The sequence below is a fragment of the Myotis yumanensis genome, unplaced genomic scaffold (assembly GCF_028538775.1).
Source record: "Myotis yumanensis isolate MYYU_CA2020_CCGP unplaced genomic scaffold, mMyoYum1.0.hap1 SCAF_6, whole genome shotgun sequence".
Classification (NCBI taxonomy): Eukaryota; Metazoa; Chordata; class Mammalia; order Chiroptera; family Vespertilionidae; genus Myotis; species Myotis yumanensis.
The window spans coordinates 19769916-19782719 of NW_027223757.1; the positions used below are offsets into that span (position 1 = coordinate 19769916).

The window sequence follows — 12804 nt, forward strand, 5'->3', positions numbered from 1 at the left end:
ACTCATCAGTTTTACTTGCATTATTTTAAAAAAGAGATATTGAAAGTCATTTGCTATTCAATTTTAAAAATCCTTTATATTATATGTTACATATGCTTTTTATAGAATTTTTAAGATATAGATAAGTAATTCTATGTTTACATCACAGAGTCAATTACTTTTGAACATCTTGGTGTGTTTTTCCCCAGATTTTTTCTGCAAAGCATAATAATTTTTCCTCAAAGGATAGCTTTTTATTCAGTTTACAGTGAAAACCTTTGTTGAAATATAAACCATTTCAAGTATATACCAAAGTAGAGTAATAGAGTGACCCTCCTGCCGCCATTACACGGCACCAGCACTTAACAGTTTATATCCACTCTTGTCTTCTCTGCATTCTTACCCCTAAAATCTCAATTCCAGGATTGTTCTAAAGCAAATCCCAGACATCATAACATGTCATCTGTGAATATTTCATTATGAAACTTCTAAAGATAGAGATTCTTTTTTTCTAAATATATAATGTTACAAATGCTATCATGTTACTAACATATGTAAACATTCCACCCAGTTGTCTTGGGCTTTATTTTAGTTTGATGGTTCTAGGTCCAAATGAGGTGTACACTTTGTGATTTCTTGGATGTACCTCTTGACTTTTTTATTGATTTTAGAAGGAGAGGCAGGGAGGGGGCGGGGGAGGAGAGAAACATCAGTGTGAGAGAGAAACATCAATCAGCTGCCTCCTTCACACCTCCTACTGGCGATGGAGCCTGCAACCCGGGCATGTACCCTGGCCAGGAATGGAACCAGCAACCTTTCAGTACAGGTTTTGGCACTCAACCAACTGAGCCACACCAGCAGGGCCTCTTGATCTTTTCTAAAGTATAGGTTCCAATTCCTCTGTATCTTTTTCTTCTCCTTATAACTGTTCGTGAAGAGACTAGGTTGTTTATCCTATTGAGGCTCCCACAGTCTGGGTTTGCTGATTGAATCCTTGTCATGTTGCTTACCATGTTTTTCTGTTCTTCATATTCTCTGTAAATTGGTGGTTTTGTGTCATTTAAAATGATCTGTATTGATCTTCAGTGAGTGAATGGATGAGAAACTAAACTTAGAAATAATGTCAGTCTGTCCCTTCTGGGTCAAATTCATGTCTCCCCACCTGTGTTTGATGTGCCGTGATGATGGCAGTACCAACATGATGACTGGGGTCTAGTCCTTTGATTAATAAATGAAATTTTAAAGCAATTATTAGAGGGATTGATCAAAAAAGGAAAAATAAGAGAGAACTCATGGACATGGACAACAGTGTGGTGATTGCAGAGATAAGGGATGGGTGGAGGTGGAAGAGGGCAGAGAGAGGATAATGATGATGGAAAAAATAAAATGATTTGTTGAAATGAGAGCTTTTTGTTTTTGAAGCTCTGATTCATTTAGGGAGAATGGTTTTGTTTTTAGGTTTTGCTTGATTTAAACAAAATGGGTGAATGTTTAGTTATTTTACGGGGCTTTTAAAGTGTAAGTTGCTTATTTGACATAAGATCTATTTGACATACTTCTGGATAATAGTGATGAGGCAGTCTAGAAGAATTTGTTTGATGCCTAGAGAGTAGGAAGGATCCTGAGTTCTTTTTTAGAAAGAGCAGAGAGAAAAAAATGATCTCTTGTAGCTCTGATTTTGTACTTTAATGAGCACAAAATAATCATTTTTAGGATGGAATGTACTCTGAGGATTTACTTATACTTTTAACTGTTGACATGAAATTATATTTTGTTAATTGTCAGAAAAAGAATACAGTGTTCTCTTCATCAGTATGCAATTGAGGCACATTGAAAATAGCTTAAGTGCGCTGGAATTTCTCCTGCCCACTTAAATATTATGTTCTTTGATCTTTGAATTTTGAAATATTTTTTTTTCTGCATAAATTACTTAAGTACGTAATTGAGGTTACAAATTGATTGCCTTTTTCAATTTAAAATAGTTTGGAACTGAGATTTTGTTTTCCCCTTTGAATTGAGTAATCATTTTATCTCTTTACCTTCGTAGAAATTTAAACACACACACACATTTGTGATATTACATGTTTGGTTGCAATAAAACATTTCTTCCTTTCTGAGAGGAACACAATGTAAAATTTAAATCCATGTAAGATTGAAATCTTTTTTTTAAAAGGAAAATTGTATATATTAGAATAAAAACTGGCTTACCTCCGGGTTTCTGTTTAATTCTATACCCTTGACAGTCATCAGACTTAAGAATCATCCTTAATATCGCAGAATATTGAACTAGCAAGGACTTTGAAGATGTGGGCAGGAAAGCCATCGCAGTGGAGGTGCCCCATCCTCCCAGGCAGTGGCTGCCTCTTCCCCTCCTCATCTTCCTGCTGCCTGGGCTGGGCTCCTCACGGAGCACAGGGAGAAGGTGTCACCCCCTCTGCTTCCCCAGGCACTGGGAAGGAATGTAATTTTTAAGAAATGTTCTTTTCATGAAATCTTGTCTTTTGGGAACCAGGAAGGCATAAAAAGCAGGACTTAGCTGACTGTTGAGTTGACAGACATAGAGGAATGAGGCTGCAGCTTCAGCTATTGAATTCAGTCTGGTGCTCCTGTGAGTCAGGGCGAAAATCATCAAACAGATCCATGAAAAAGAGAAGCACTGAGTTAATGAATTAGACCAAACAGGCGGCTGGAGCCTTTTACTGAGTGTATTTAAGTGGACAGTGAACATTTTTGTTTCTTTTTGTTGTTTTTTTAGAGATGGAGCTTTTACATTCACAAATTGAGAGTAACAGTAATTTTTTGTGTGTCCTCTAATGTTTGCAACATGTTGTCAATATCTTAGAGAAATGTCAAAGGTAACAGGTTTGCTGTCATCTGTTGAATTTGGGGAGCCCCCTTGGTGACAGGAATGAGTTACCCAGATGAAAGAAACCTGGGCGGCTGAACTTTAGCCCCGAGGGGCTCAGGATCTGGGGAGGGAGAGGAACACATCGCTGTCTGGGCTGCAGGGTAGGTGGTGGTTAGTGCTTAGTTATTAGAACCAGCTGCTTGCCAGCAGCCGTGGCACGGGGAAGGAAGGGCTGGCAGACTCCTGAAGAGTTCTTCAGGAAGGCTTCTTGGAGGACATGGGATTTGTGCTAGATCTTGAAGGAGGATAGGAATCGGTACTTAGATGTTGCCATGGAATTTTCCTGGCCCAGGAAAGCTGTGTTTAAGCCCCCGGTGGGTGGGAGGGGGGGAGAAAACAAGGGTATGTTTGGGGAATGGCAGCCAATCTAGTCAGGTAAGTGGCTTAACTCTTCTAAGCTTTAGTCGCCTCCTTTACAAACAGGATTAACAACAATACCTATCTCATAGGGCCTCATAGCTCATGTGAGGATTAAAGTAAGGGTTTTAGAAGCAGAAGCCAATTTGCAAAGAGTAAAGAGATGACTCTAAGGGACATCAAGCAGCTGGAGTTTGGCCCTGAAGGGGAAAGTGGATATTGCTGAGGGGACGTGGACCTCAGGAGGGTTTGCTGCAGAGTCTGAGCCTGGTTACAAGCCACGCTGTGGAGGGAAAGAGGGGAGCTACCCAGACTGTGGACAGTTGGGGCACCAGGCTAACCTTGGGATAGGACAAACTCTCTTCCCTCTCAGCCTAGAGAAAATGAAGAAATTATAGGAAAACACTCTAGGGCAGTGGTCGGCAAACCGAGGCTCGCGAGCCACATGCGGCTCTTTGGCCCCTTGAGTGTGGCTCTCCCACAAAATACCGCATGCGGGCGCGCACGTACAGTGCGATTGAAACTTCGTGGCCCATGCCCAGAAGTCGGTTTTCGTCCTGGGTGAGTCTATTTTGAAGAAGTGGCCTTAGAGGAAGTGGGGGGTGTTGGGCAGGTGGACGACCGGAGATGCGGCTCAGGCAGGCCGCGGGGTACACAGCGCAGGGAGGCAGTGCGGGGAAGGCTCGCGGGATTCATGCAGGAGTTGAGGGAGACTGGCTACAAGACGAGTGTGGATGGGAAAGTTGGAAGGGGTCGACCTCAGCGAACGTACCTCAATCAGATTGAGGACGTTTTTAGCAAAGGCCAGCTTAGGAGTACCTTAATTAAGTTAATAACAATGTACCTACCTATATAGTTTAAGTTTAAAAAATTTGGCTCTCAAAGAAATTTCAGTCTTTGTACTATTGATATTTGGCTCTGTTGACTAATGAGTTTGCCGACCACTGCACTGGGGTAATGAGATGGCATCTTTATATTTTCCAATTGGGTTTGTTGGTTTTTGGGGTGTTTGTTTGTTTGTTTGTTTTAGAGAGAGTGTAAGGGAGAGGGAGAGACAGAGAGAAACATCAATGTGAGAGAGACACATCAATTGGTTGCCTGCTGCATGTGCCCCAACCAGGGCCAGGGATTAAGCCTGCAACTGAGGTACATGCCCTTGACCAGAATCAAACCTGGGACCCTTCAGTCCACAGGCCAACACTCTATCTATTGAGCTAAACCGGCTAGGGCCTTATCGAGTTTTAAGAAGGAAATGCAGCCCTACCTGGTTTGGCTCAGTGGATGGAGCGTTGGCCTGCGGACTGAAGGGTCCCGGGTTCGATTCCGGTCAGGGGCATGTGCCTTGGCTGTGGGCACATCCCTAGTCGGAGGTGTGCAGGAGGCAGCTGATCGATGTTTCTCTCTCGTCGATGTTTCTAACTCTCTATCCCTCTCCCTTCCTCTCTGTAAAAAATCAATAAAATATATTTTTTTTAAAAAAGAAGGAAATGCATAATATTGAAAACAGCTACTGTGGAGAATGGGATTGGAAATGAATTGGGGATCAAAGGAGGACTCGCCGACTCAGCCTTGTGAGGTCCAGGGCTTGGTAGCAAGACGGAGTGGAGTGATGGAGGCTGTGAAGAGTCAGCACATATGGGAGCCAGGAAAGAATGGCACCGGAAAATAAACTGACAGCCCTCATGCTCTGGATGTAGTGAGTGGGAGAGCCAAGTGTCCTGTGTTTCTTCAAGAAGCTAAGCCATTATTGCTTGAAATGAAGACTTTGATGTTTTCCTTATGTAAGTGTCTTGAAACTGTTTTTGTCTCGCTGCCTAGATCTGTGCAGCCCAGTCTCATGTGCATTGGTTTTATTTAGCTTTTGGCTGTGCCCGCTAAAACCAGGATCTTTTTCTTTTCAACCCGAGGACTTGGTGAAATCACTTAACCTCTTTCTGTTTCCATAAAATAAGGATCTTAATGTCTACTCACTCTATCCTACAGTATAAACATGGGTTTTTCATAAATTATTATTTCCATTATTATCTACCAGTCTGGGTCTGACTGGATTTTAGCAGCCTTCATTCATGATTAATTTGCACTTGTGAAATGGACTTCAAAAAATTTTTTGAGGTGGATTTCTTTGATGATGTACTTAGACCCCACCCCCCCCACCCCCCCAAAAAAGAAAAGAGAGATACAGCAATCGAAGATTTGGCAAACTTTTTTTTTACATTAGCTGTTCTTCATTGTTTTTCTTCTTGGTTACATTTCTGCTTTTGAACACTAGATGGGACTAAGATGACTTGTGTTACAATAGTAGCTGAAAGGATTCCTCAGCATTCTGACTTCTGAATGAAGTCTTGTCTGCTTATTGAGATGGATTAAGTTAACTAGATACAGATAGGGCTGTTTTCATTTTCTTGGTTGATATGGCTTCCTTGTTTATTTTAAATGGTGACTTTGAGAAATATTTAGATAAGATTAAAACCTTATTATATAAGATTCAGGTAATACAGGAATGCGTTGTCAAAATATACTGCAGTATTTTTCTTATTTGCAACTTATAGAGAAATCTAATAAAAATCAAAAGAATTAGTAATGTCTAATGCTCTTACTTTAATCACCATGAGCCTGGCAGATAATTATAAAAAGTACTTGATAATTACCTGGGAAGAAAAAAAATTAAACAAATGTTACATGTTTCTTTTGTTCTTCTTTCTTTTTTTTTCTCATTTTAAATGAGCCCTATATGAATTAACAGCTGTTCCTAAAATAAAAATGACCCTAAAATAAAGGTAATGCATCATTACTAATAATAGCCAAATGACTGTCTAGAAAAAGAATAGTATAGCTGGAAATAGAGCTCCATAGCTTTGTCTATACAGTTTATAACAGAATGCATCTAAAGGAATTGTGTATTAAAGTATATTTTATGAAAATATATATTGTAAGAAATGTCCCAGTTGCTGTATGAACTTGTTGGCCTAACAGTGCTTATTTTCCTTTCACATTTTAAAATGACATGCACATAAATCTGTAACCCTAGTGTATAGGTTAAGAAAAATAATACTGTTCCCTGGTGGGTAGCTCCAGTTGGTAGGAGTGCAGCCCGTACGCCCGTACACCAAGAGATTGCAGGTTTGATCCCTGTTGGGGACACGTATGGGAGGTAGCAGATTAGTGTTTCTCTCTCACATTGGATGTCTCTCTCTCTCTCTCTCTCTCTCCTTCTCTCTCTCTCTCTCCCCCTCTCCCCTCCCCCCTTCCTCTCTCTCTAGTAATCAATAAACATATCCTTGGGTGTAAGGATTAAAATATAAATAGTGTGAGGGAGGGTGGGTAGGAGATAAATGAATAAAGGAAGAAAAGAAGAAACTTTAATTATACACTTAAAGGGATTTTCTACTAAAATAATTTTGAGAAAAATCAGTATTAAGTTGGGTTTACATAAACTCACCTTCGGTTACTCTTCACAGTTCACTTAGGAAGGTTGATTTGCAACGTGGTGCCTATATGTTAATGTAATTCACTTAAATCTTTTCTTAGAAAGTTCTTTATTTTTATTGCTTGTTTATTCACCAGAAACTCCAACCATTATTACCTTCTTGGCTTTCTATCTTCTAGTGCCCCATCTAGAGGACTGTGTTGAGATTTTCTGATCTTTCAGGATGGACTCAACAGAGCTGGTTTATAAAGCAAGATTGGAGTCTTTGACATCCTTAGGTCAACATTTCCTAAATTGTGTTCTGCAGAACATTGCTGTTACACATGATGCTAATGGCTTGCCCACCAAAGTAGCATTTCATAGTGAAATATCTCTAGGAAATGTTGGGTTAAACCATTTGAAACTGGTTTGTTTATAGCATAACTTCACAGTCTAATATGCTAATAATATGTTACATAAATCTCTAAGAGGGAGATGTAGTATTTTCCTAAAGTATTTTGACTTTTTTTTTAACTTCATTATGCCTATTATCTTTGAGAATACAGATGGGAAATGTTCTACCAACTTTTAAAAGAAGATATTGTGATATGCCTCTATATACCTATTTATTTTGTAATACTACTAGAGACCGGGTGTACGAATTCGTGCACCAGTGGGGTCCCTAGTCCTGGCCTGCGGGATCAGGCCAAAACCGGCTCTCCGACATCCCCCAAGGAGTCCTGGATTGCAAGAGGACGCAGGCTGAGGGACCCCACCGGTGCACAATCAGGGCCAGGAAGGGACCGCGGAAGGGCTCCAGGGCGTGTCTGGCCCATCTCGCTCAGTCCTGATCAGCCAGACCCCAGCAGCAAGCTAACCTACTGGTTGGAGTGTCTGCCCCCTGGTGGTCAGTGCACATCATAGTGAACGGTTGAGCAGCCTTAGCATATCATTAGCATTTTACACTTTGATTGGTTGAATGGATGACCGACACTTAGCATATTAGGCTCTTATTATGCAGGATTATAGCACTCCCATGAACATTGTGTTTGCCTGGCAAAATCCCAACTCTGGTTGCATCCAACTTTCTGCCTGCTGTATGCCTGTGCCTAAGCAATTGAGTATAGCTGGAGAAAGAGGTGCATGCGTGTACACACACACACACACACACACACACACCCCGTGCTGATTGGTTTGACTTCACCTTCATGACCACTGATCTCAAGTGGGCCCTTAGTTCTGCCCTATAATTCTACTACAGATCCTTGCCCAGTCTTCCAGACCACTAAATTTCACTCCTATCTTTCCTCCTCAGATTTCTCACACCCCCCCTTACCTATTCTCTCTCTCAGCTGGTAATCTTGCTTCCTATTGCATTGAGAAAAAAGACACAGTCAAAGGGATGTTCAGGTGCTTCCAGTATCTCGTCTGTTGGGTACCTTCCTGATCTCTGCCCACAGACAGGCCCTTCTCTGTAACTGCAGGATCTCCCTCCCTCCCTGAGTCAGTTGTTCTGCATCAGTAGGTCACCCTTGTCTATTGAATTATTCCTACCAGTACCTAAGTGGAGCAGGGATTTTTGTTTATTTTCCTAGCTGTTGTAGTCTTAGCACCTTGGATGGTGCCCTGATCATGGTGGTTGCTCAGCATATATTTCTTGAATAAATGGAGTAATATTTCCCATCCTTTCAAAAAACATTTTATTTTGAACTCATTCTACTAGTAAACTTCAAGTTTGTAAAATAGTACAGAGAATTTCCATATGTGCCTTACCAGCTTCTCCTAAATATTTCCCAACTTCAGAAACAAACAAGCTTCCCTTTTGCTATCTAATGTCTCATAGCTCTGCTTCCTTGAAGAACAGAACTTCTTAAGCATATTTCTGTACTAGCTGTCTCCATCTTTTCTTCTTCCTTTTAAACCCACTCTGGTCAGGCTTTTGCCCTTTCCTAGCCCTACTTCCCCTAAAACGGCTCTTATCAGGGACCCTACTAATGGCCTTTACATGCACTGATCAGTACTTGGTATTAATATATTAGGTGAGTGAAAGATCCTTTGGTTTAGCAATTTTTTTCCAAATAAGATCGATTGTAATAAGGTGTTCACAATCTCTAATTACTGTTTTTCTACCTTTACTAGTACTTGACAATTTATCCAGAAAGTTACAATTTTTAAATTTATATAATCTACAGGTGTGAAGCATCCAGTCCGCACATTCATCCTGTTGGTTGGTGTAAAGAACATAGAAGAGCACTTATCACTCCTCCAGGTTTGTGTCTACTGTACGTCTAATATTGTTCTCATATATCAGAAGTCGGGAAATGTTTTCTGTAAAGGGCCAGGTAGTGAAGGTGTTTGACTTTGTAGGCCATACAGCCTCTCTCACAACTATTCAGTTGAGATGAAACACAAAGGCAGCCACAGACAGTATGTAAATGAATGAGCACGGTTGTGCTGCAGTAAAACTTGATTCGCAAAAAGAGGCCGCCCATATGCAGGCAGTAGTGTGTTGACACTCGATACACCTGAAAGATAGAAGTGTTGCCTTAGTCTCCAGATTCCCCACCTTTGTCTTGTTTGGAAAAACAGCAAGTTCTGTTTTTTAAAGTCCTTTCATTTCTCAAGTGGAAATTCATTTAAATATATTGTCTAACCATAGAAGTGAATTGTCTAAGGCTTTGACGAGCCTGGAGAAATGGGCATACGGGCAGCCTTTGTGGGTGGGGCCTGGACCATCCGAGTCCAGGTCAGTCCTGTCAAAAAGCACAATGTGCACGTCGAAGTGGGATTCGGGTTTTTTCCCTAGACCAGAACTCACACATTCACTTTTCCTTTTTCTGTTGTGATTCCTGGTTCCGAAAATATGTTTCACAGCTTTATGGTAGTGATTAATATCTCTCTGCCCGCTGAAGGTGTCAGGTACTTCAGCTGTCTGCCCCCAGCCTAGTGCCGTCTCAGCTTATTCACTCTCTCTTTAACAGGGAACAGTGGAACTGCTGATAAATAGTCGTCTTTGTCAATTTGTGTTTATCTTCATGTGCTAGAGAACAGATTCTGTGGCTTCACCATAATAATTAAGACATTTAGTTTCTGAGCATCACTGTTTAAGGTGCCATGACCACTGCCTATATGAAGAGACAGGGTCATCAGCTCCCAGCAGCCACTTGGCTGTAGAGGTTGCTTGTGGACACTCATGCGAGTAATGAAGATGACCGTTATCTCAGGGAAAGGATGGCTCCTTGGTTTGCTGGGAGCTGTTGGGTGGCTATTGCCCGCTGCATGAAAATAGCAGAGACTCAGCTTGGAGCTTCAGATACGTCTCTCGTTCCATCCTAACAGCTGGTTCCATTTTTAGGCTTGTCCCCAGTTCCTCATTACTGTATCTCACTGAGTGTCTGGACATTTATTCTCAGGGGACCATCCATGTCTGTGATGGGTGAGGCAAGTCCCTTCCACTTTCTGAGTTTTCTCATGTGAAGAAACAGAAGCTTATGTCCTTTACTGATTTACCGAGCCATTTTGAAGATGAAAGAATATTTACATAAATCATAAAGTGTTAAAGCTAGGTATTAGTAGTTTTATGGCCCAAATGTGGTGCTCCCTGGAAGACTTCTAATCAGTTCTCCTGTGTCCTGTGACTCATGTGATATTAGGAGCTGGTGAGTAATGATCACCACCCTCACCATCCAAATTGCTGTGAGGATTCCTTTATTTTTATTTATTTTAATCTGCACCCGAGGATATTTTTCCATTGATTTTTAGAGAAAGTGAAAGAGAGAGAAACATTGATGTGAGAAAAACACTCCAATTGGTTGCCTCCTGCATGTGCCCTGATCACTTCACCTGCAACCAAGGTATGTGCCCTTGACTGGAATCTAACCAGGGACCCTTTGGTCTGCAGGCTGACGCTCTATTCACTGAGCCAAACCGGCTAGGGCTGAGGATTCCTTTAGATTTCCCAATTTGATATCAGTCTTATTTTTTTCCTTACCGCCTTTTTGGTCGTGATCAAGGATCTGGTAAATAAACAGAACCAGTGAACAACAGATTCTTGGTTATGTCTTCACAGCACTGGGTTAGGTACCTGGGAAGGTGTGGTGTAACCCATGATTGCTGACTTCTGATGTGAGGCAAAAACCTTTCATGGACTTTTACCATTCATTAGAAAAGAAAATATATAGCTTTTTGACAAATAAAGAAAATACAGAATTGCATGTTAAAAAGTGCCAAACACACAACATTGTGAATATAATCATTGCCACTAACTATACAGTATATGGTTTAACCTAAATATGGTTAAAATGGTAAATTTTATGTGATATATATTGTAATACACACAGTTTTATTAGCTTTAAAAAAACCTTCCAAGTGATGCAACTGGTACGTAGGGCCTGTACTGATGTTACTCTGCTCTTTCACTCCATGACATAAAAGGTGTTCTATCTCAGGTCCCTTTGCTGTGGGCGCATTCCTGGCTTTGATCTCTGATATCAGCTGCTCTCTGAAACCCCTGCTACTTTGTGGATCAGTTCCCTGAGCACTTGCTGGCCATGTCTGTGTTCTGTCTGATCACATAAATCTGTTTTCTCCCCCTAGAATTAAAGTCTTCATGCCTTTTAAAATGATGTTTATTTTGAATTATTGAAATTATATATTTAAGACATACTTAAAACAAAGTTTAGAGTGAATATAAAGATAACCACTGTGTCTTTCCAGAAAAACCTCTTTGCCTCTATATATGCACATACATGCAATCAGCTTTAATGTGACTTAAATTGTGGAAGATGGGGTCCTTAAAAATATGTTGTAAAATGTTTGTGTACACAGAAATCCTTGCGTATTTACTCTCTAAAATGTGTATTTGAAAATGATTTTAAATGTACAGAAAAGCTGCAGGAATAGTACAGAATAGTACTGTAGACACATTCAAGTTTATCAGTTGTACCAGTGATGGCATTTATAGCAGAAAGATCAAGCATTGCGTTTAGTTGTCTATCCCTCTAGTCTCCCTCAGGCTCTCCTTGACTTTCATAACTGCAGTGTGTGTGAAGATTGCAGATTAGTCTCTTTGTTTTGTAGAGTGTTACTTCATTTGGGTTTGTTTGGTGTTTCCTCGTGGTTAGACCCAGGTTATGCGTTTTTGGCAGGAAATCATAGAAACAATGCTGTGTTCTCCTTGCATCCTTTCAGGTGGCACATTGTTGTCAGTTTGTCTCATTACTGGTTGATTTTTACCATTAATTAATCAAGATGGTATTTTCTAGGTTTCTCCACCAATGTAGTTTATGGAGAGATGCTTTGAGAGTCTATAAATATCCTGTATCTCACTCCTATGTCACTCACTGATTTTAGCATCTGTTGATATTTCTAGTATGAACTATTATTCTGAAAGTTGCTAATTGGTAATTTTTCTTATTTTATTGCTCCTTGTACATAATGAGTTGATATTCCTATGCCAAGAATAGCTTTCTTGCCTTCCCATTTAATTTATTCTTGCCTTCATTTAATTTATTGGTATCGGTGAGACCCATAGATTACTGATGTCATCAGTGGGTTATAATTTTTTACCAGCATTGTTTTCATGTCTAGATTCTCTCAGATTTGGCCAGTAGGAGCCGCTTTAAGCTGGTTTCCATATCCTTTTGAGAACGTCCTACTTTCTGGCTCAGTGAGGCTTATCTTGTACCTTCCCTGACCCAACCCTGAAGTCAATCATTTCTCCCAGTCTGCATAGTTCTTTTTACGAGAGAAGGATATTTAGAAAGTAAGATCTGGACACTAGATGGGCTCATTGCTGTTGGGGTGTTGCTGCTTCCATCTTCTCAGTGGACATAGGAAATATGTAAATATATAAAAATTTATTCGTCGTTATTTTTATGTCATTTATACATATTAAAAACCATGAGTTTTTATTATTAGCTCTAATTCATATTTCACAATACTGAATATATTCTAGTTTTCTACTTTGCATAATTATACCTCTCGTTTTAGTCCATGAGAAATCTGGTTTCTGTTTTTTATAATATGTTTACTGGTGTTTTCAGTGCCCTTTATGTAGTCAGGTTCCCACTCTACTGGACTGTCTTTAATTCTTGCTCGGGGCTACCATTCATTCCTGCCTGGGGCTGCCTAATGGAATTTGAACCCTGGAGAA

At 40.4% G+C, this 12804-nt stretch overlaps 1 protein-coding gene across 8 annotated transcripts in view; it reads left to right on the forward strand.

Annotated features, from left to right (window-relative positions):
• L3MBTL3 (L3MBTL histone methyl-lysine binding protein 3) overlaps positions 1–12804 on the forward strand; it is a 91144-nt gene that overhangs the window by 47749 nt on the left and 30591 nt on the right. For all 8 annotated transcript variants that reach the window (XM_070417667.1, XM_070417663.1, XM_070417669.1 and 5 more), the window contains one exon: positions 8843–8919. In XM_070417667.1, the coding sequence (XP_070273768.1) occupies positions 8843–8919 (77 nt within the window). The remainder of the gene's footprint in view (positions 1–8842; positions 8920–12804) is intronic.